This window comes from Salvelinus sp. IW2-2015, linkage group LG31 (genome assembly GCF_002910315.2).
Source record: "Salvelinus sp. IW2-2015 linkage group LG31, ASM291031v2, whole genome shotgun sequence".
Classification (NCBI taxonomy): domain Eukaryota; kingdom Metazoa; phylum Chordata; class Actinopteri; order Salmoniformes; family Salmonidae; genus Salvelinus; species Salvelinus sp. IW2-2015.
The window spans coordinates 16,141,429-16,166,780 of NC_036870.1; the positions used below are offsets into that span (position 1 = coordinate 16,141,429).

The 25,352-nt window shown below is 44.1% G+C and overlaps 1 protein-coding gene across 1 annotated transcript in view; it reads right to left on the reverse strand.

Annotated features, from left to right (window-relative positions):
* The window catches only part of phactr4a (phosphatase and actin regulator 4a), a 36,285-nt gene extending 14,143 nt beyond the window's left edge, over positions 1-22,142 (reverse strand). Inside the window, 6 exon segments of the mRNA XM_070436371.1 lie at positions 1,127-1,531; positions 1,996-2,752; positions 2,755-3,299; positions 3,614-3,694; positions 3,932-4,102; positions 21,565-22,142. Coding sequence (XP_070292472.1) covers positions 1,127-1,531; positions 1,996-2,752; positions 2,755-3,299; positions 3,614-3,694; positions 3,932-4,102; positions 21,565-21,637 — 2,032 coding nt within the window. The 5' untranslated portion in view covers positions 21,638-22,142.
* Positions 22,143-25,352: the final 3,210 nt, after the last annotated feature.

Sequence of the window (25,352 nt, forward strand, 5' to 3'; positions counted from 1 at the left end):
AAAGCCTATCAGAGAGGAGATCCAAATGATGAATACTTTCATTTCTGCTGTACACAACTTTATGTTCAGCAGATGTCCGCTGTATGAATGCTGAGTGAGTGTGAAATGGAGTAACGCATCTATGAGGACCAAACCTTCAGAACGGCATAGGAATTTTCTAATTGCGTCACAACAACTGTTACTACATTGACTGTTGGGATGGGCTCCGACCTAGGGCAGCTGCAGCATGCTGGGTCAGAAGACACAGAACACTGAGGCAGCCAATCAGAGCACTGGACGCTCCGGAGTCACTTCCAGCCTGTCGGAGGAGTGCCAGTGCGGCAATGTGTGTGTGTATGTTGTGCTTGCATAAACGCGACAAAGACAAACCCCCTGCCCCTCTCTTTGGAGAGTGTCTTGATGTACACTGAAAATGCAGACTAGGGCCTTTTCAGTGAGCCGGAAACTGAAGAGTGGTTGAGGAGTGTGTCAATTTGCTAATAGGCAAACGGAAGATGGTTCTCCCCTCCTCGATAGCCTCCTTTTGGCGAGGAAGCACAAGTGTCTCCCATCGGAGACCTTTGCGGCAGTTTTGAAATCTGTCACATCCCCTTTGAATCAGCTGTTGTTTTCTTGAAGGAGAAAATTATGCAAACATTTACAAACGATATGCTATTGAAAATGTCTTGCATAACTAACTAAATTTGTTTTTATCACTTTACACAAATTTTGGGATCCACCCCTGTAAACGTAATTTGCCTGATGACGAGCGAGTGGAGAAGGCGAGTCATTTCATACAAGAGCATTTTCATCCACATTCCCTCTMCTCGATTACCTTTGACCTTTTTCAAAAGGAGGCGACAAGACGAGAAGACGCAGGATTTGAGCAAATCCAGGAGAAAAAGGGCGAGGTACTGTACAGAACACCCTGCGTTTCAGTACGCATCGAGACTAACCATTACACAGAAAAATACACTTAAAAACAGTCTCATTGCTTTGGGTTCAAAAAGGTCAAACATAATTGCAACACTTTACTTGAAGGGTACAGAACTTAACTCATCCATAAACCCACGTAGTACAATTAAACGCAGTACTTTATGGAGTGAAACAGCAGTACAAACAGGAAGCAGAGGCAGGGTAAACTCACCAAGCAGAGCAGGGTTGCTGTTGCGGTTGGTGGGTTTGGGTGGGGGTACAGGTGGCTGCTTGGCATGGGGGGGTACGGGTGGAGGAGTGGCCGATTCCCCCGTGGTGGAGGAGGGGGGTACCTGGCTGGACCGTACAAGGGGAACAGGGTTGGAGTGGGTGGGAGGAGGGTCATCACTGATGACCAGGGAGACAGTCCTGGCGGGCTTGGCCACCGCTACAGCAGGGGAGGTAGAGGAGGAGGGTGGGGTGGAGGTCCGGACAGGCTCCGTGGAGGTGGTGATAGTGGGGTGGCTCTTAGGAGGGAGCATGGCCTGTTTAGTAGGAGGCGGCTCTCTACGGGAGGAGTCACGGGTGGAGTCAGGATCTGGGGTGTGGCCAGGGGCGAAGCGGACACCAGTGGACTCTACAGACAGGCACAGGACACACACACAGAGAGAGGGGGAGAGGTCAGGAGGACAATAGGAGTTTCTATTCCCCCTGGTCCCGGGGCTCAAAGTGCAACCACAACAAGCACACTGTTACTGTACAGTGCTGAGCACATAGAACACAGAGCTGAGATAAGCTGCAACTCAACGTTGGACAATAAGCAGCTTCTTAACAGATTAACTAAAGACGGATTCTGGTCAAGTCCTCACACCTTTCACAGGGCTGAGAACAAGGAGATTCACAGGGTTACCAGATATACAAAACAGAATCTCCTAGACAGTCAACTAGCAGACAGTAACACATTGCACTTGCAAAATGTCCAATAAACTGGGTGGAACGAAGCTTCGTTCCACTAAGAATGGTTAAACTTCAACAACTTCAGAGCAACCTTCAGACATACAAGCGAATGCATTGAAATTTACGCCACAGGCTGTTTCTTACCTGCTCGTCCGCGGGTCTCCCCTCCTTTGGTCTCCTCAGATGGCATGTACCTGGGCAGGGTGCTCCCGCGGTAAGCCTCAGAGGCAGGGCGGACCCTGCTACGGAGGTCCTCTGAGGTCTTCTGGAGACTCTGCCTTAGCTCCATCTCAGAGTGAAGTCTGACCACAGGACGACACTCTTCTATAGGTCTCAAGAGGGTCTCTGGTTTAGCAGCCCTAGGAGGACTCCTCTTCCTATCCCTCTCCTCCCCCCTTTCGTCTGGCTTTTCACGAACGATTATCTTGTACCGGTCATCTTTTCTTTCCCGGTCATCTCTCCTGTCGTCTCTTTTCTCACGATCATCTCTTCTCTCTTTTCCCTCTCTTCTGTCATCTTTTTCTCCTCTCCTCTCCTTGTCCTCCTTCTCCCCCTCTTCTCTCTTCTCTCGATCATCTCTGTCCCTCCTTTCCCTCTCCTCTCTCCAGTCTCTCTTTTCCCTGTTGTCGCTCTCTTCCCTCTCCCACCGATCCTTTCTTTCTCTCTCCTCCCTCTCATCACGAGGACCTCTCCTCTCCTCCTTCCCATCTCTCCTCTCCTCCTTCCCATCTCTCCTCTCCTCTCTCTTGTCCTCCTTCCCATCTCTCCTCTCCTCTCTCTTGTCCTCTTTCCATCTCTCTCTCCTCTCTCTCTTGTCTCTTTCCCATCTCTCCTCTCCTCTCTCTGTTCTCTTTCCATCTCTCCTCTCTCTTCTTGTCTCTTTCCCGTCTTCTCTCCTTCTCTCTGTCCTTCTTTCCCATCTCTCCTCTCCTCTCTCTTGTCCTCTTTCCCATCTCTCCTCTCCTCTCTCTTGTCCTCTTTCCCGTCTCTCCTCTCCTCTCTCCCGTCTCTCCTCTCCTCTCTCTTGTCCTCWTTCCCTTCTCTCCTCTCCTCTCTCTTGTCCTCTTTATCCTCTTTCCGTTGCCTCCCCTCCTCTGGAGCAGGTCCTCTCAGTAGTGACCCTCCTCTCCTCTCTGACATGTCAGACGGCACTCTACTCCGTCTCTCCAGATCTATGACCGATAGCCTGGCGTGTGAGTCTACGTCCAGTGGGGCTCGGTTGGAGCGTGAGGCGTCAGAGGGCACCCGGCTCCTGCTCCGGGGGTCGTCTGAAGGGACGCTGCCCCGCTGTGGGTCCTCTCCCCGGGGTAGCCAGGTGGGGTTAAGCCCTGGGCCTGCCTCCCCCCGGGACACCTTGATCCCTGACTCTGAGACCCGGTCAACATCCATAGGTACTGGCAGGCCATTCTTCACCACCAAACCTTTGKAATGGTTCACATCGTTGCCCTCTGTCACACAGAAATACATTCTGATAAGGAATTTGAGGTGAGCAAAGATATTCTCTACATCTCAGCATTCTCTAAAAGTGTTACCCTACTATTAGTTTTGTTTCCCCTTGATAAATTATAGGCTACTAGTATCTATGTAGGTCTTTGTCTACTCCACTATGATCAGGGCCCGTATCCACAAAGCATCTATGAGTAGGGAGTGCTGATCTAGGATCTGTCCATATAATCTTTTTTTAAATTATGATCAAAAGGCCTGATCCTAGACCAGCACTCCTACTGACAGGCTTTGTGGACACGGGCGCTAGTCTGCATACCATTCTCTGGGAGTTCTTTCAGCACTCCTCTGTCGATCAGCTCCTGACGAGGTCTCCTTACTGAGATCTTCCTCTCCAACACTGAAAGTAAACAAATATGTTTAATTTCCCCGTAACAGAGGTGGCTTGATGGGTAACCTTGTCTGAGACGATGAAGACCTGAGCTCTCTTAAAAACATAACGTCTAGGCTTTAGCTCATCGGGCTAGCACAGTCTTGTTCAGAATCAGTAAGATATAAGAAAACGTTCAACTTCAACACGTCCTTACAATGATGTACAATCCATCCATCAATTTGACTACTTCTAAAGGGGATGTACCTATTGAGGTTTCCAGAAACGTCTCACTGCTCTTCTTCTTCCTCCACTTCCAGGGCTTGAACATATTCCCGAAGCTGGAGAACTTGCCCTTGCGTTTGGAGGGAGGGGTTCCGCCTGATGAGTTCCCCCCCTCACTCCCTGTCGTACTCTGCTGCAAGTCCACCTCATCATCTGGAGAGGGAGAGGTGAGTGGCATGACACTTATAACAAGACAGAAAATTAAGGCAAGGGGGAAAGAAAATGATAAAATAGGCCTACTGAATGTGCTGCCCTATTGGTTAAAAAGGGAAACATTTCCTCTATAGACTAGGCCCTAACTAACTCTACAGTATGTCTCCAACAGTAATGTTACAGAATGTGGTATTTTATTAGGATCCCCATTAGCTGTTGTGAAAGCAGCAGCTACTCTTCCCGGGGTCCACACAAAACATGACATTCATAGMCAAGAACAGATCAAAGACAGAACTACATCAATTTAAAAAAGGAACACGTACCCTACATATCAATAAATACACAAACTAACTTGGCCAAACAGAGGAGAGGCGTTGTGCTGTGAGGGGTTGCTTTATCTCTTTTCTTTCAACCAGATTTGTTGTTTATTTGAGCAAAATGAGATGGGAGTTCCATGCGATAACGGCTCTATATAATACTGTATGGTTTCTTGAAATTATTTCTGGATTTGGGGACTGTGAAAAGACCCCTGGTGGCATGTCTGGTGGGGTAAGTGTGTGTGTCAGAGCTGTGTGTAAGTTGACTATGCAAAGAATTTGGAATTTAACACATTAATGTTTCTTGTAAAAAAAAAAAAGTGATGCAGTCAGTCTCTCCTCAACTCTTAGCCAAGAGAGACTGGCATGCATAGCATTCATGTCAGCCCTCTGATTACAATGAAGAGAAAGACGTGCCGCTCTGTTCTGGGCCAGCTGCAGCTTAACTAGGTCTCTCCTTGCAGCACTCCACAGGAGAAAACTAGAGCCTGTAGGACTATGAACTAGGCTTGAGCTAGTTGGTTCTACATTCCAGCGCCATCTTAGAGTACAGAGTGTCTGTGTCTTACTAGACCACAGTACAGACTGAGCCAGGCTTAAAGCTGAAGGCTGGTCTGAATTCCACTCTTATTGGCTGTTGAGTTGTACCAGCTGGCAGAAATTCTTATGTAGGTAAGTTGATAAGAGCAGCAGCCAAATACGTATTAACACAAGAGTTCAACATCGAACTGAGTGGGACGGTTTCAAAACTGTTTCAATACAAACATAAGCCCATCACAGTCAATGGTAAACACATAATTACCACAGAAACTGCATTTAAACAAAACACGTTCAAGAGGACAGGGTAGGTTACTCTCCCAGAAACAATGACTCATAACTGCTTTCCAGCTGATAAAATCACCTGCTGCTGCAAATCATGTAACAGATCCCGGAAGACTGGGTGTGAAATATCCACCCATTCTTAGGTGATGAGTCGTCCTTGCACACACTCGTTGCACAAGAGAACGATGTTTAGGACACACAGCAGGCTGATGGTTGACTGACAATCAAATGCACTACCTAAGGAACCAGCCAAGAAGCTTTGAATAGCATGAGGTTCCTACACAACCAGTTCACATTGAGTTCTATATAAAAACGGCAGACATCTGTTGCAGTCATCTGTCTTATATTGCTGAGGTCACACCAATCCAGTTTATGGGTCACACTTTAGGGCATAGCCAATTTGCAACTTCATCCTCCTTCCATCTCTCCCTCATCCCCCTCTATTCTGACTCTTACCAGACACCTTTCATCCCTCATTCGCATGCCAGGGTAAGTGGAAAGCAACAGATCAAATTCACTCAATGGGCAATTTGACAGATTCAAAAAGAGCTAGAGGGAGAGAGAATGCATATCGTGCCCTCAGGTAAAAGCACAACGTTGTCCTCGCTCAGCAGTTTTGACAGACTAAATAGTAGGAATAGATAAAATAATGCTAAAAGCAGGATAGAGGTGCAATTGACTGCGGGCAAGGGTGTCTGCTACACAAACTAATAATATAATAAAAGACTAGTAGAGAGAGATGGCAAATAGAGAGGTTGGGAGACAAGACATAGCAAGTCAAGAGATACATTCCAAGATGGCGTAGCAGTTGGACGTGTGTGTTTTTGTCTTTGTCTTATCCTGTGTAAATAGATGTTTTTTTCCATATATATGTTAATCTCACTTTCTATCTACAAACTAAATATACTTTCCTGCAACCCACCTCACCCAATGTGGTACAGATCTGCTATTTTTATTCCTTATAACTGGAACCTCCATTAGGAGCTAGCCAGCTAACTAGCTACTAGTCTTTGTTAGCCACGGCTAGCAGTCTTCACCTTTAGCTCGGTCACCAGCCAGCCTTAGCTCGGACAACACCTGCCAGTCTGCACAGCGAGATATCAACCCAGAGCATATGGGATTGCTTCTCTCTACCACATCACCGGATTCCTGCCGCTCTGGATCATTACACCGGATCATAGCTAGTTGCAAACGAGTGGCTACTGTTAGCTAACGCCTCTGTCTTGATGTAAGCACCAGTTAGCCTTGAGCTAGCCTCGAGCTAAGCCCATATACCAGCTAATTATAGGGCTACAATACATATTTTGCCAAATGGCCTGGACTTGTCGACACGGAGCCCTGCCGATCCATCACGACTGGACTGCCGACGTGATCGCCCGATGTGGTCTCAACAGGCTATTCTGTTATGATGTCGCCCTCAGAACCATCTGCTAGCACCGGCCCTCTAGCTTTTGGGAACGCTGTGTCCCCTGCTCGCCTAGCGTAGTAGTGACTACTGAACGGCACCCTGACTCACCTACTGCTGCTCTTTTGACCCTATGATCACTTGGCTACACAGCTGATGCCCCCTGGACAGTTTCAATACCTCGGTACCTCATTTTGTTTACCTGCCGGCCTCAGCCTCGAACTCAGGTCCTGTATGTACCTAACTGACCCGCTGTGCACATTCATCGCCATTTACACGTTGCTATCTTAGCTCTCCTGATCAACACCTGTGATTGCTTTATGCCTCTCTCTGTCAATATGCCTTGTCTACTGCTGTCTTGGCTAGTTCTTATTGTTTTATTTCACTGTAGAGCTGATGAAGGAATTTGTTTCCTATATGTTCATTAACCAATTTAATTATAATAAAGCAAACACTCTGTCCGTTTCTAAGAATTTGTAAGATCCTTATTTGCATAAACCAGCCACCAAATTAATCAATAGTATTTATTCTCGAGAGAGCTCTGACCAAAAAAACCATGTACATTAGGTTATATATTACACAGTGTCATAGCTTTCTAAATGTCCCTCTTATCCAATCAAGGACAAAGCTGATCAAAAGTCCATTCCAACACACTTACACACATACCTTACACACAATATCTGGATAATCTCCTGAAATCTCTCCACAGTTTATTACCACTTCACTTCTTATGGCTGCAGGGGCAGTATTGAGTAGCTTGGATGAAAGGTGCACAGAGGTGCCCATATTAAATGGCCTGCTCCTTAGTCCCAGTTGCTAATATATGCATATTATTGTTCACATTGGATAGAAMACACTCTAAAGTTTCTAAAACTGTTTGAATTATGTCTGTGAGTATAACAGAACTCATATGGCAGGCAAAAACCTGAGAAGTTCAACTTCCTGTTTGAATTGTTTCTGAGGTGTCAGATTTTCAACCATGCTCTCAATTGAAATGACAGTGAGATATAGATGAGTTTTCACTTCCTACGGCTTCCACTAGATGTCAACAGTCAACAGAACTTTGATGACTCTAATGTGAAGGGGGGCCGAAGGAGACAGGAATGAGTAATCACTTCCACGGGCTGATCACGCATTCACCACGCGCCTTCACATGAGTAGGACGTCCGTTCCATCGCTCTTCTGAAGTCAATTTAATTTTCCGGTTGGAACGTTATTCAAGATGTATGTTAACAACATTCTAAAGATTGATTCAGTACATCGTTTGACATGTTTCTTCTGACTGTTACGGAACTTTTGGACATTTCGTCACGTTATAGTGGAGGCGCTTTCTGACTTTGGAATTGTTTACCAAAGGCGCTAACCAAAGTAGCTAATTGGACATAAATAACGGACATGATCGAACAAATGAAGCATTTATTGTGGACCTGGGATTCCTAGGACTGCATTCTGATGAAGTTCAAAGGTGAGGAAACATTTATCATGTATTTTCTGGTTTCTGTTGAGTCCAACATGGCGGCTAATTTGGCTATTGTTCTGAGCTCCGTCTCAGATTATTGCATGATTTGCTTTTTCCGTAAAGTTTTTTTGAACTCTGACACAGCGGTTGCATTAAGGAGAGGTATATCTATAGTTCCATGTTTATAACTTGTATTATCATCTACATTTATGATGAGTATTTCTTGTGAAACGATGTGGCTATGCACTATCACTGGATGTTTTTGGAACTAGTGAATCTAACGTGCCAATGTAAACTCAGATTTTTTGTTATAAATATGAACTTTATCAAACAAAACATGCATGTATTGTGTAACATGAAGTCCTATGAGTGTCATCTGATGAAGATAATCAAAGGTTAGTGATTAATTTTATCTCTATTTCTGCTTTTTGTGAAAGCTATCTTTCGCTGGAAAAATGGCTGTGCTTATTGTGGTTTGATGGTGACCTAACATAATCGTTTGTAGTGCTTTCGCTGAAAAGCATATTTGAAATCGGACACTTGTGGGAATAACAACAAGAATACCTTTAAAATGATATAAGACACATGTATGTTTGAGGAATTTTAATTATGAGAATTCTGTTTTTTGAATTTGGCGCCCTGCACTTTATCTGGCTGCTGTCATATCGATCCCAGTAGCGGGATGCAGCCATAAGAAGTTAACTGACAGTTCCAGTCCCCCCCAGATACGGAAAAACCTAGAGGGGCTTGAGCTGTCTTCCCTTATCTCCACAGTTATAGCTTAGTCGGTTCAAACATAGGTTAATGATCCACTTAGTTTCCTTTAGGCACACACACAGACATTCCTTTCTCCCCCCCCTACATGCTACATAACCTCTAATCCTAATGATTACGTTTCTGGGTAGAATTATTTAATAATTTATCTTAAACCTTGATAAAATATCTTAAGAGCCCTCAGTACCGCTCAACATGCATTAGATAGCTCTTTTGTCCCATCGCACACACATGTGGAGAACTCACCTGTCTTAACTGGTGACTCCAGAGACAAAATCTCTCTTATCGTCACTCAACGCCTAGGTATACCTCCACTGWACTCACATCCTACCAAACCCTTGTCTGTACATTATGCCCTGAATCTATTCCACCACGCCCAGAAATCTGCTCCTTTTATTCACTGCTCCCAACGCACTAGACAACCTGTTCTTATAGCCTTCAGCTGTACCCTTATCCTACTCCTACTCTGTTCCTCAAGGTGATGTAGAGGTTAACCCAGGCACTGCAGCCCCCAGTTCCACTCCTATTCCCCAGGCGCTCTCATTTGTGGACTTCTGTAACAGTAAAAGCCTTGGTTTCATGCATGTTTACATCAGAAGCCTCCTCCCTAAGTTTGTTTTATTCACTGCTTTAGCACACTCCGCCAACCCTGATGTCCTAGCCATGTATGAATCCTGGATTAGGAAGGCCACCAAAAATGTCCATCCCAACTATAACATTTTCCGCCAAGATATAACTGCCAAAGGGGGTGGAGTTGCAATCTACCGCAGAGATAGTCTGCAGAGTTCTGTCATACTATCCAGGTCTGTGCCAAAACAGTTCAAGCTACTACTTTTAAAAATCCACCTTTCCAGAAATAAGTTTCTCACTGTTGCCGCTTGATATAGACCCCCCTCAGCCCCCAGCTGTGACCTGGACACCATATGTGAATTAATTTCCCCCCATTTATCTTCAGAGTTTGTACTGTTAGGTGACCTAAACTGGGATATGCTTAACACCCGGCCGTCCTACAATCTAAGCTAGATCGCCTCAATCTCACACAAATTATCAAGGAACCTACCAGGTACAACCCTAAATCCGTAAACACGGGATATCATAGATATCATCCGTACCAACCTGCTCTCTAAATACACCTCTGCTGTYTTCAACCAGGATCTCAGCGATCAATGCCTCATTGCCTGTGTCCGTAATGGGTCCGCGGTCAAACGACCTCCCCTCATCACTGTCAAACGCTTCCTAACACACTTCAGCGAGCAGGCCTTTCTAATCGACCTGGCCCGGGTATCCTGGAAGGATATTGACCTCATTCCGTCAGTAGAGGATGCCTGGTTATTCTTTAAAAGTGCTTTCCTCACCATCTTAAATAAGCATGCCCCATTCAAAAATGTTGAACTAAGAATAGATATAGCCCTTGGTTCACTCCAGACTTGACTGCCCTTGACCAGCACAAAAACATCCTGTGGCATACTGCATTGAATAGCCCCCGCAATATCCAACTTTTCAGGGAAGTTTGGAACCAATATACACAGGGAGTTTGAAAAAGCATGCCTTTACTTTCCTAACAGAAATTTGCATCCTGTAGCACAAACTAAACAGTTCTGGGACTCTGAAAGTCCATGGAGAATAAGAGCACCTCCTCCCAGATGCCCACTGCACTGAGGCTAGGAAACACTGTCACCACCGATAAATCTACGATAATCGAGAATTTCAATAAGCATTTTTCTACAGCTGGCCATGCTTTCCACCTGTCTACCCCGGCCAACAGCTCTGCACCCCCCCCCCCCCACCCCACAGCAACTTCCAAGCCCCCCCCCCACTTCTCCTTCACCCAAATAGTGGATGTTCTGAAAGAGCTGCAAAATCTGGACCCTACAAATCAGCCGGGCTAGACAATCTGGACCTCTCTAAAATTATCCGCCGCAATTGTTGCAACCCCTATTACTAGCCTGTTCAACCTCTTTCATATAGTCTGAGATACCTAAAGATTGGAAAGCTGCCACGGTCATCCCCCTCTTCAAAAGGGGGAGACACTCTAGACCCAAACTGTTACAGACCTATATTCATCCTACCCTGCCTTTCTAAAGTCTTCGAAAGCCAAGTGAACACACAGATCACCGACCATTTCAAATCCCACCGTAGCTTCTCCGCTATGCAATCTGGTTTCCGAGCTGGTCATGGTGCACCTCAGCCATGCTCAAGGTCCTAAACAATATCATAACCGCCACCGAAAAAAGACAGTACTGTGCAGCCATCTTCATCGACCTGGCCAAGGCTTTCGACACGGTCAATCATCGCATTCTTATTGGCAGACTCAACAGCCTTGTCCTCAAATTACTGCCTCGCCTGGTTCAACAACTACTTCTCAGATGGAGTTCAGTGTGTCAAATCGGAGGGCCTGTTGTCCGGACCTCTGGCAGTGTCTGGGGGTGCCACAGTGTTCAATTCTCGGCCGACTCTTTTCTCTGTATATATCAATGATGTTGCTCTTGCTGCTGGTGATTCTCTATCCACCTCTACGCAGACGACACCATTCTGTATACTTCTGGCCCTTTCTTTGGACACTGTGTTAACTAACCTCCAGACGAGCTTCAACGCCATACAACTCTCCTTCCGTGGCCTCCAACTGCTCTTAAATGCAAGTAAAACTAAAAGCATGCTCTTCAACAGATCGCTGCCCGCATCTGCTCGCCCGACTAGCATCACTACTCTGAACGGTTCTGACTTAGAATGTGGACAACAAATACCTAGGTGTCTGGTTAGACTGTAAACTCTTCTTCCAGACTCACATTAAGCATCTCCAATCCAAAATTAAATCTACAATTGGCTTCCTATTTCGCAACCCTCACTTATGCTGCTAAACATACCCTCGCAAAACTGACTATCCTACCGATCCTTGACTTCGGTGATGTCATTTACAAAATAGCCTCCAACACTCTACTCCGCAAACTGGATGTAGTCTATCACAGTGCCATCCGTTTTGTCACCAAAGCCCCATGTTCTACCCACCACTGCGACCTGTATGCTCTCGTTGGCTGGCCCTTGCTTCATATTCGTCGCCAAACCCACTGGCTCCAGGTCATCTATAAGTATTTGCTAGGTAAAGCCCTGCCTTATCTCAGCTCACTGGTCAGCATAGCAACACCCACCAGTAGTACACGCTCCAGCAGGTATATTTCACTGGTCATCCCCAAAGCCAACACTTCCTTTGACTGCCTTTTCTTCCAGTTCTCTGCTGCCAATGACTAGAACGAATTGCAAAAATCACTGAAGCTGGAGACGTATAACTCCCTCTATAACTTTAAGCATCAGCTGTCAGAGCAGCTTACCGATCATTGCACCTGTACACAGCCCATCTGTAAATAGCCCACCCAATTACCTCATCCCCGTTTTTTCCTCCCCCTCCTTTGCACCACAGTATCTCTACTTGCACATCATCTTCTGCACATCACTCCAGTGTTAATGCTAAATTGTAATTATTTCGCCACTATGGCCTATTTATTGCTTTACCTCCCTAATCTTACTACATTTGCACAACACTTTATATAGATTTTTCTATTGTGTTATTGACTGTACGTTTGCTTTCCCATGTGTAACTCTGTTGTTTGTGCGGGACTGCTTTGCTTTATCTTGGCCAGGTCGCAGTTGTAAATGAGAACTCGTTCTCAACTGGCCTACCTAAAGGTGAAATAAAATAAAAAAAGTGGTGCGAGACGGGGCAAAGATTGAGGGGAAGATGGGGGTGCTGATATCCCTGTGGCAGGCAGGTGCCAGTTTCACCTCAATTCCACAGAACAGGTTGAGAGAGACAGAAAGAGAGAGAAGCCAGTCAATGCCAGCAAAAACAAAACATATTCAAACCAGAGCATTGAGTTCAGTTGTTTTGGCTGTAGCCTCTAGCCCAGGGGTTCTCAAACTTTTTTTGCCTACGACCACATTTTGTTGTTATCTGAAAATTCTCACAACCCCAATCATGAAAAGTACTCGTTACGTTTCAAAAGCTTAGCAGGACAGGAAAATGGTCCAATTCACACACTTATCAACTGAATATTCCTGGTCATCTCTACTGCCTCTGATCTGGCAGACTCACTAAACACAAATTCTTCCTTGGTAAATGATGTCTGAGTGTTGGAGTGTGCCTCTGGCTATCCTTCAGCAGCCGTTCGATTTCACTTAACGGCATGTCAACTGAGCCAGGCTCACAGTCAAACAGATTGGGAAGTAGGTCCCAAAGTGCACTTCCAAGCATTGGAGGTGATTAGTCATCACTCGTGTGGGACACTTACTGATGCTGAAACATGCAGTCGAGGGAAGGGGGCATGGTTGGCTTTTGAAAGACTCTCCAATAATAAGTATTTCCTCTGAAACCACTGATTCAGTCACTCATCTGTAGAATGTTTTTGTATCTCCCCTGTATGCTTGCGTTCAGTTTTCTAAACATGTCTGTTACATAGGCAAGGAGACACATGTTATTTTTATTAGACAGAAAGTCAAAGTCAGTTTCATTTTTTACATCTCTCTCAGTCCTAGGACCATGCTTCAGGACTACCTGGCCTGRTGGCTGTCCCCAGTCCACCTGGCCGTGCTGCTGCTCCAGATTCAACTGTTCTGCCTGCGGCTATGGAACCCTGACCTCTTCACCGGACGTGCTACCTGTCCCAGACCTGCTGTTTTCAACTCTCTAGAGACAGCAGGAGCGGTAGAGATACTCTTAATGATCGGCTATGAAAAGCCAACTGACATTTACTCCTGAGGTGCTGACCTGTTGCATGTTCTGTTATAATCTCCACCCGGCATAGCCAGAAGAGGACTGGCCACCCCTCATAGCATGTTCCTCTCTAGGTTTCTTCCTAGGTTCTGGCATTTCTATGGAGTTTTTTTCTAGCCACCATGCTTCTATACCTGCATTGCTTGCCGTTGTAAGCACTTTGAGATATCAGCTGATGTAAGAAGGGCTTTATAAATAAATTTGATCATTGTCATGCGCTGATCCCATATGTCCAGATATACTGAACAAAAATATAAAATGCAACATTCAACAATTTCAAAGATTTTACTGAAATCAGGAAATCAGTAAACTGAAATACATAAATTAGGGCCTAATCTATGGACTTCACATGACTGGGAATACAGCTAAAAAACTGACTCGGTTGGTCACAGATACCTTAAAAAAAAATCAGAATCTCGTCATGTTATTTTTGCACATTTAAATTGTCATAGATAAAATGCAATTGTGTTCATTGTACGTAGCTTATGCCTGCCCATACCATAACCCCACTGCCACTCTGTTCGCAACATTGACCTCAGCAAACCGCTCGCACACACACACCACCATACAAGCGGTCTGCGGTTGTGAGGCCGGTTGGACGTACTGCCAAATTCTCTAAAACGAAGTTGGAGGCGGCTTATGGTAGAGAAATGAACATTCAATGCTCTGGTGGACATTCCTCCAGTCAGCATGCCAATTGGTGCACCTGCGTAATGATCATGCTGTTTAATCAGCTTCTTGATATGCCACACCTCAGGTGGATGGATTATCTTGGCAAAGGAGAAACGCTCTAACAGGGATGTAAACAAATTGGTGGACAAAATGTGAGAGAAATAAGCTTTTCGTGCATATGAAAAATGTATTTTATTTCAGCTCATGAAACATGCGACCAACACTTTACATGTTGCATTGATATTTTTGTTGTGTACTTTTGGGAACAGGCTTGCGCACAGTGGATGTAGTTTACAATCAAAGTTACCTGCTGCAGTATATCTGAGTTATGTGCTCAGCTCTTTTGCCACCAGTTGCTCTCAGTGGCAAATACCTGCCCGCCGTAGATGAAGACCCATCTGTGCAAAAGCCCACCATTCGATCCCATATGGAATCTGTTTTTCGTCAATATAGCCATGCAGCACACTTAACATCTCCTGTGCAGTTTCATGCTCGGGAATCATGAGACAGAGAATATGTCCTCGTGAATATTATCCCCCAACACGTATAGCAAACAAAATGCAATGCATGGGCTAGAGGTCGACCGATTATGATTTTTCAACACCAATACCGATTATAGGAGGACCAAAAAAAGCCGATACCGATTAATATATGACAAATACAACAATACTGAATGAAAAATGAACATTTATTTTAACTTAATATAATACATAAAATCAATTAAGCCTCAAATAAATAATGAAACATGTTCAATTTGGTTTAAATAATGCAAACACAGTGTTGAAGAAAGTAAAAGTGCAATATGTGCCATGTTTAACAGCTAACGTTAAGTTCCTTGCTCAGAACATGAACATATGCACGCTGGTGGTTCCTTTAGACATGAGTATTCAATATTCCCAGTTAAGAAGTTTTAAGTTGTAGTTATTATAGGAATTATAGGACCATTTCTCTCTATACCATTTGTGTTTCATATACCTTTGACTATTGGATGTTCTTATAGGCACTTTAGTATTGCCAGCCTAATCTCGGGAGTTGATAGGCTTGAAGTCATAAACAGCGCTGTGCTTCAAGCATTGCTAAGAGCTGCTGTTTGAATGAATGCTTACGAGCCTGCTGCTGCCTACCACTGCTCAGTCAGACTGCTCTATCAAATCATATACTTAATTATAATATAATAAACACAAAATACGAGCCTTAGGTCATTAATATGGTCAAATACGGAAAWTATCATTTCGAAAACAAAACGTTTATTCTTTCAGTGAAATACGGAACCGTTCCGTATATTATCAAACGGGTGCCGTCCATAAGTSTAAATATTCCTGTTACATTGCACAACCTTCAATGTTATAAGTATGTAAAATTCTGGCAAATTAATTACGGTCTTTGTTAGGAATGAATGGCCTTAACAGTTCGCAACGAGCCAGGTGGCCCAAACTGCTGCATATACCCTGCCTCTGCTTGCACTGAATGCAAGAGAAGAAGTGACACAATTTCCCTAGTTAATATTGCCTGCTAACATTAAATTATTTTAACTACATATGCAGGTTTAAAAAAATATATACTTGTGTATTGATTTTAAGAAAGGCATTGATGTTTATGGTTAGTAACATTATTGCAACGATTGTGCTTTTTTCACGAATGCACTTGTTAAATCATCACCCGTTTGGCGAAGTTGAAGGAGGCTGCGATTCGATGATCAATTAAGACACCACATTGATTATATGCAATGTGGAACAAGCTAGTTAACTTAGTAATATCAACCATGTGTAGTTAACTAGTGATTATGTGAAGATTGATAGTTTTAAGATAAGTTTAATGCTAGCTAGCAACTTACCTTGGCTCCTTGCAGCCACAAGGTCATTTTGATGCTGCACTCACGGAACAGGTGGTCAGCCTGCCACGCAGTCTCCTCAATCGATTAAATCGGTTGACCTCTAGCATGGGCATCTYGGCCTTCACAGCTAACGCCCATTTGAAGAGCATAAGCTGGGGAGTTTGAGTCGTTCAGGCAGAGTTTCCTCTTGACTGCTAGCAATACCATAAATTCATAATTTAACAGTGATATCTGACAACGGTATTGATGTGAGTTTGTGCCTCTGCCTCCCCACATATTGTTTTCACCATATCAATTGCGGCCAGTAATATCAAAGACTCTGCAATAGTGTGTGGTTTCATAGTGTAGTGGGCCTAGACATTCACTGTGGGAATGACTCAAGTGCGGCCTTTTCCCATGATCTAAGCACTCTCTGGTTGAATTTTATATTTTCATATAGATTTAAGGTTAACCACATTACAATGATTGAGATACAAAAACCATAAGATAATACATATATTTTGTGTGTGATATATATATATATATATTCACATACACACACACTCAAAAGTTTGGGCACACCTACTCATTCCGGGGTTTTTATTTTTACTATTTTTGTCAACACTCAGAAATGCAGTTCCCTGCAGTACGTCTTCTTAAGGTTAGTCTAGGGTAAATGTATCAGCAGCAGAGCTCAGAACATATTTCATTTGGGTACAGACAGTTCCATACTTTATCATGGTCACCAGAACTGGCCATGCCAAMTGAACACCAGCAATCGCCATGCCACCATAACTATTAGATTAGCTACACTGTATTCTACATGAAATAATTTGGGATTAAGTCTAATCCTTAGTTTACGTTGCTGTGAATGATACACCTCATTCAAATGAGTGCTCCTTTTTATGTCCCTTTAATTTCAGAACAATGTTGTCAGGTGCAGGTATTTCTATGAGARGTCTTTGTCGGTTCAGTTCTATGAGTCTTGTGTGATCCCCGGTTGACCGCAGAGAGGTCTTAACCTGAACTGTTTGGCAGTGCAGCGATGCAGCGGACAGGGAGTGGTGGTGGGTAGTGAATCTTCCCTCAGTCAAACACACTGGCCTCACAGCTGCTCCTCACACTATATCCTGGACAGATAGACTAAACAGGTGCTGGGAGGGGAGGAATAGGGGGGTTGTCTGTCTCTTGGTGTGTGTGGCGAGGCGACCACGTTACAATAAAACGCGACAACGTGAGAAGAGAAGGCAGGTATCCGAGTACAGCAGAGATGGAGAATAAAGGTGACGCCACAGAGTCAGACAACCCTGAGACCGATAGCCCGCTACACAGAGACCGATAGGCCCCCCGCTACACCTATCAGCACACACACTTCTTGTTTGAACAGATATCTGTGACAATATTGTCAAGGTGAATGCACCCATTGTTTCCCGGCTTTAAAATCCACCTGCTGCAATTACTGTGTTAACATGACAAGCAGAGAGAAGCAGTGAGAGCTGCTAGAGTAGCCTAATTCTTGGTTTGCTCTTGCGCAACCAGCAGTAATACTGAAGGGTCCATACGGTAAATGACCCATACCAATGCCATGACACGAGTCAACAGCTTCTGACACCTACATGGAGTAACATAGCCATAAAGTTGGAATGACATTCTATTCCTAGGAGCGTAGCACTGTGGTGGTATACCATGCGCACATGCAGTGGACGTATGCACAGGAGAGTACTGTACTTAAAAAATACATACACTACCGTTCAAAAGTTTCATTCATTAAATAGTACCCGCAAAACATCAGTCTCAACTTCAACAGTGAAGAGGTGACTCCGGGATGCTGGCCTTCTAGGCAGAGTTCCTCTGTCCAGTGTCTGTTCAATTGCCCATCTTAATCTTGTATTTTTATTGGCCAGTCTGAGAAATTGCTTTTTCTTTGCAACTCTGCCTAGAAGGCCAACATCCTGGGGTCGCCTCTTTACTGTTGACGTTGAGACTGGTGTTTTGCGGGTACTATTTAATGAAGCTGCCAGTTGAAGACTTGTGAGGCCTCTTTCTCAAACTAGACACTAATTGCACAACTCGTGCACTCCTCTTTCTATTTTGGTTAGAGCCAATTTGCGCTGTTCTGTGAAGGGAGTAGTACACAGCGTTGTATGAGATCTTCAGTTTCTTGGCAATTTCTCGCATGGAATAGCCTTCATTTATCAGAACAAGAATAGACTGACGAATTTCAGAAGAAAGTTGAGCCTGTAATCGAACCCACAAATGCTGATGCTCCAGATACTCTAAAGAATGAGTTCTATTGCTTCTTTTAATCAGGACAACAGTTTTCAGCTGTGCTAACATAATTGCAGAAGGGTTTTCTAAAAATCAATTAACCTTTTAAATKATAAACTTGGATTAGCTAACACAACGTGGCATTGGAACACAGGAGTGATGGTTGCTGATAAATGGGCCTCTGTATGCCTATGTAGATATTCCATTAAAAATCAGCCGTTTCCAGCTACAATAGTCATTTACAACATTGACAATGTCTACAGTGTATTTATGATCAATTTGATATTATTTTAAATGGACAAAAAAAAGTGCATTTCTTTCAAAAACAAGGACATTTCTAAGTGACCCCAAACTTTTGAACGGTAGTGTATATATGTATGTACTGCACTGTATGAGTCACCATGTGTTACAAGTTTATTGTATGCAATAACTTCATGACATAACATTACCAACTCAGTTTAAAGTATGCAATACCTGCTAGGCCTACACTACATTAACATGCCCCAATGGGCTCCAATATAAAAACCCACATGTATTTTGTTATTTAACTAGGCAAGTCAGTTAAGAACAAATTAATATTTACAATGACAGCCTGCCCCGGCCAAGCGCTAACCCGGACGACGCTGGGCCAATTGTGCGCCGCTCCTTGGCACTCCCAATCATGGCGCCACTCAGGAGCACAAATCTGTACACATTGTACAGATAAAATAGCTAAACCAAGGCATACAATTTCTTTACCTTTTTAAAGAGTTCGAAGTGCACAACAAAACAATGCCAAACTATCACACTAGGGCCATATAAAATATTATATCACGTATTTAAAAAATTTGACAGTATGACAGTATTTTTTGTTTTTTATAATAAAAGTTGTACATTTGCTTTATGGGTAATGAGTGACCCTATGCCTGTGGGCACAACGTCGCCTATGGGCACAAACCCACCGTCGCTGGACCAGACAAGACTGTCAAAAAGTGCTCTTCACTGACGAGTCGCAGTTTTGTCTCACCAGGGGTGATGGTCGGATTCGTGTTTATCGACAAAGGAATGAGTGTTACACCTAGGCCTGTACTCTGGAGCGGGGTCGATTTGGATGTGGAGGATCCGTCATGGTCTGGGGCGATGAGTCAAAGCATCATCGGACTGAGCTTGCTGTCATTGCAGGCAATCTCAATGCTGTGCGTTACAGGGAAGACATCCTTCTCCCTCATGTGGTACCCTTCCTGCAGGCTCATCCTGCCATGACCCTCCAGCATGACAATGCCACCAGCCATACTGCTCATTCTGTGTGATTTCCTGCATGTCAGGAATGTCAGTGTTCTGCAATGGCCAGCGAAGAGACCAGATCTCAATCCCATTGAGCACATCTGGGACCTGTTGGATCGGAGGGTGAGGACTAGGGCTAATCCCCCCAGAAATGTCTGGGAACTTGCAGGTGCCTTGGTGGAAGAGTGGGGTAACATCTCACAGCAAGAACTGGCAAATCTGGTGCAGTGCATGAGGAGGAGATGCAGCTGGTGGCCACACCAGATACTGACTGTTACTTTTGATTTTGACCCCCCTTTGTTCAGGGACACATTATTCCATTTCTGTTAGTCAAATGTCTGTGGAACTTGTTCAGTTTACGTCTCAGTTGTTGAATCTTGTTATGTTCATACAAATATTTACACGTTAACTTTCCTGAAAATAAACGCAGTTGACAGTGAGAGGATGTTCAATTTTTTTCAGAGTTTATATTGTCATATCACCCAGCCCTAATGCAGACTGAACACAAGTGTCTCGTGGTTCAGGAACATCAAATGCGCTCCTTGAGTGACAAGGGGCGTGGCTAGGTCTGTGTGGAAAGTGGCACGGAGAGAAAGATCAGAGAGAGATGACTCAAGTAGCGAAGTAAACTATATACATTGACATTACACCTGGCGTATCACATTTAACAAACCAAACATTCAAATACCGGCATAGAAGGTAAAGTAAAAACCCAACCCGGTCCCTGCATCAATACCGGTATATCATAAAATACAGTATACTGCCCAGCCCTACGTCACACAGCAAACACTGACTGGCCAGACCATGTCATGCGGTTCACATTTTTACTAAGCAAATAAACCTATGGGGGGCTAAATGAGTTGGATTAGAAACTCACAATACAAGCACAATAAACTTGAGCACAAGAAGAAGCAGGATAATAAGGAGATGACTTTATTGTCCACAGAAAATAGCATGCTGCTTCATCCCAACGACTCCAAGACAATCTCGGATGAGCCACCAACCCACCATAAGTCTGCACGGTACAGAGATCCAGACAATTGGGCCGAAATCCAACTGTAATGTGTTCTTCTCACCGACTACAACTCACAATCCAAGCCTAATAAATTAGACTGGAGCTCAACTATACGGAGCCACCCCCCCCATCAAGCAGGGACTGGAGATCGCTCTCTACATACAGTTTACAGAGGAACAGTCTAAATCCAACAGTTATGTGTTCTGCCCTTTCAGTCACAGCAGCAAAAACAGGTTTCTGTGTTTGTCTCTGTGTATTAGAGAGGAACAATGGTGGCTTTAGGCTAGGCAAACTGTACAACACCATAAGAAGAGATGGAATCCTGACACACACTCACGATGGCAGCTGGTGCCTTGTACTCCCAGCTCCACTGTTTTTAATAAAATATTCCATGTTCCATCATAAAAAAAAGGGGTGAGGGAGAGATAGTGAGGGAAAAAGAGGAGTTTAGACAGCAGAGTGGTCGGTGTAGTCGGTGTAGTTTAGACAGCCGAGTGGTCGGTGAGGTTTGTGTATTACACAATCACCACATTCCAGCATCCATTCCCTCACACCGGTATGTGCCTGCACTTCTCTGCCTCCGTTCTTCCTCTGTTTCCAACACAAAAACACCTGCACCACATTTCCTCCATTTCCACCTACCCTCTCAGTTCCATGTTAACACAAACACTTCTCTACAAAACATTCAACAAAAAAACTCCTCTTCCAAAGACACCAATACAAAAGCAGGTCCTTAGGTCCTCTGTTCTCCCATGCCAACACAAACAAATAGCACTATCCTGAGTAGGCTACTTCACAGACAAACTCCTCTTCCAAAAACAAATACAAAGTCAAATACAAAAGCTCATGTCCTCAGGTTCTGTACATGCTCCTGTCCTGTCAGACTCACCGGTGTTGTGTTGAGCAGGTTGCTGTTGGTGTTGCTGGGACACTGTCTCAGCGTTGCTTGCATTCTGTCCCATGTTACCCCACGCCCCTGTCCCACCAGCCCCTACCTCTCCTGGGGTCCACGGCAGGGAGGAGGGATACAGACACAGAGGAAAAATAGATCCCCAGCTACGATCCTCGCCAACAAACCCAAACGCCTTAACACTCCTGTAACCCAAGACACTCCTACTTCCTCGGCTCACATCGTTCTCTACCGCTTTCTCTCTTTCTTTCTAGTCCTGCCCTGCCCTTCCGTTGATTTCTCTGTGTGTTTTGGTATTGCTCTCTCTCACACACACTCACTCTGTTTGAAGCTAGCCCCTCCTCCCTTCCTTCCTGTCTGTCTAGCTGACTTCATAAATAAAGTATGCCAGTTATAAGGCACCAGCATACCAGCAGACTCAGATGCCGGTCATTCCTCACTACAGATCTTTCAGGGGCAAAGTTTACAGGAGGCGAGAGAGTGAGCTTGGTAGTGGTGGTGGGTAGGAGAGGAGTGGAGGGTAGGCCCAGAGAGTAGTCAAGCCCAGAGAGGTTTGAGTCAGAGTGGGCCCCCTCCAGCAGAGCAGAGAGAGCAGCCCCCAGGCACAACGGCAATGGGAGGGCTCTCTGCTCGCTGGATAACAGACCTGGGGTCAAATATTATTCAACACTTTTTCAGATACTTTATCTGGGCTTGATTGAGGTTGCCTAGCACAATGGGACCAATATAACATGTGCAAGAGTGCAAACTCCGCCCATCTGGTACTCCAGGCAGACTAGAGCAAAAGCTAACACTATTTGAGAGAATTCAAATAGTATTTGAACCCGTGTCTGCTGAGGAGAGAAGAGGTTGGTAACGTGAGAAGTGGTGGAAGGTGAGATGGGTCTAGGTGGAGGGTTGAGCTTCGCACCAGGAAAAGAGGAAGTGATGTCACTGAGGTGTCTTGTTACTCTCCCGGAGTCAACCACATAGCCTGTAATGTGAAGTACACCACACATGAGTGAAGGGAGGACAGAAGCATGTGCTGTTGTGCAGAAGGACAGCTGAATKGTAGAGTTGTTGCTGACTGACTTAATCAAAACACTTTTCTTATTTTATGGATAGTTTGAAAAAGCCCAACTGTTGAAGAAGAGAAGACACTAGCATAACAACTCACCTAAGATGCCCCAACGTCAACATAATGCCAAAATCAACACCGGCACAATATCGCAGGGCACGCTGAGTTCTACAGAACACCTGAGCACACATTTCCTGTAGGTGTTTCTGCTTTCTATCGGTCTTTCTTTCACAGTGGGAATATTGGGGGAAGTGAACTGACAAAGGGAGCAGGACATTTCAGTGAGTGTTTAACATGGTCAGTCAGAAGTCCCTGTTTAACAGCAATGTTCCTTCAGCCCTGCTGTACTGAACTACGGTAGCAGTGAGTGGTGTGGTTACATGTAGCCACTGTTTAGGCTGAGGGTGTGAGAGGAGAAATAGCTACTGGAAGGAGAGATAAGGTGGGTTCGAGGGAGGGAGGTAAGGAAGGGGTGGGAGAGGAAGGCATGTCTTTCCTCCAGCCAATCAGACCGAGCGGGCTGTGCACTAGACTAAGGACGCAACCCCTTCAAGTCTACAAGAAGATACAACCCAGAGTCCACAAAGACATTCCATTTACTGAGAATCTTATCAAGAGAAGATTTGACAATTGCCAGCCCAGTCAGCATTGCCTGGTTGACCGTGAGGCCAATTTGTGAATAGCTAGGCCTATAGCCTAACAAACTATTGCTGATCTTAAAATCACTCCTGTTCCATGTAGTGGACAAGAAAGCGTGCGAAGCTGTATAAATGCCTACACTCAAATTCAGTCTGTGGCAATACATGAAACAGTAGATACCAGCTTACCTAAAAATGTGCTAAAATGCTATGAAATACAGGAACCCTGCTGGATGAGAGATTTCGCAAATAGCAACATGCACAAAGTCCATCTCAAACTATGACTGCAGAGCATGAAGGAAATCAACAGTTGGTTCTTCCCTTAGCCTAGCAATAATAGCCTAAGACTAAATGAACTAGTAGCCTAGTGAACCTAAACAGTCACAGAAATGCATTTACTCAACCTTTAGAGACTAGCCTACAATATTGACAGTATTGTAGGCTAATAGAAGGCAAACAAACTAAACCAGGAAATGTGGCTCATTAAAAGACAACTAAAAACTCACATACAGTTGAAGTCGGAAGTTTACATACACTTAGGTTGGAGTCATTAAAACTCGTTTTTAAACCACTCCACAAAYKTCTTGTTAACAAACTATAGTTTTGGCAAGTCGGTAATTTTTCCAACAATTGTTTACAGACAGATTATTTCAGTGTATCACAATTCCAGTGGGTCAGAATTTTATATACACTAAGTTGACTGTGCCTTTAACTTCACTAGGGTAGGGGGCAGCATTCGGAATTTTGGATGAAACGCGTGCCCAAATTAAACTGCCTGCTACTCAGGCCCAGAAGCTAGGATATGCAAATAATTAGTCGATTTGGATAGTAAACTCTAAAGTTTCCAAAACAGTTAAAATAATGTCTKTGAGTATAACAGAACTGATATGGCAGGYGAAAACCTGAGGAAAATCCAACCAGGAAGTACTATTATTTTTAAAGGCTGTTTTTCCATTGAAAGCCTATCCACCATACAAAGACTTAGGACCCAGTTCACGATATCTATGGCTCCCTCTACATGTGGCCAGTCTTTAGGCATTGTTTCAGGCTTTAACTCTGAAAAATTAGGGAGATACAGCACTTTCAATGAGAGGACAGTGGAAATTTCCAGCTATGAGTCCTGCGGGTGATCGGGAACATGCCTTTCTTGTTTCTCCTTTTCTATTGACGAAGCTTTTGTCCGGTTGAAATATTATTTATTATTTATGACAAAAACAACCTGAGAATTTATTTTAAACATCGTTTGACATGTTTCTACGAACTTTTATTCGTAGAAATATATATATTTTTTTTTAACTTTTCATCTGGACTTGTGCATTTGGATTACTGGACTAAACGCGAGAACAAAAATTTGGTTTTTGGTAATAAAGAGGAATATTATCGAACAAAATGAACATTTGTCTAACATGGAGACCTGGGAGTGCCACCAGATGAAGATAATCAAAGGTAAGTGATTCATTTTAATGCTATGTCTGACTTTTGTGTCACCTTTCCTTGGTTGGAAAATGGCTGTATGGTTTTCTGTGACTAGGCGCTGACCTAACATAATCGTTTGGTGCGCTTTTGCCGTAAAGCCTATTTGAAATCGGACACTGTGGTTGGATTTACAAGACGTTTATCTTTATAATGGTGTATAATACTTGTATGTTTAAGGAATTTTAATGACGGGATTTCTGTTGTTTTGAATTTGGTGGCCTGCAATTTAACTGGCTGTTGTCGAGGTGTCCCACATACATATAGAGAGGTTAAACAGCTTGGGAAATTCCAGAAAATGATGTCATGGCTTTAGAAGCTTCTGATAGGCTAATTGACATCATTTGAGTTGATTGGAGGTGTACCTGTGGATGTATTTSAAGGCCTACCTTCAAACTCAGTGCCTCTATGCTTGACATCAGGGGGAAATCAAAAGAAATCAGCCAAGACCTCAGAAAAAAATTTGGAGACCTCCACAACTCTGGTTCATCCTTGGGAGCAATTTCCAAACGCCTGAAGGTACCACGTTCATCTGTACAAACAATAGTACGCAAGTATAAACACCATGGGACCACGCAGCCGTCATAGTTGAACGTACT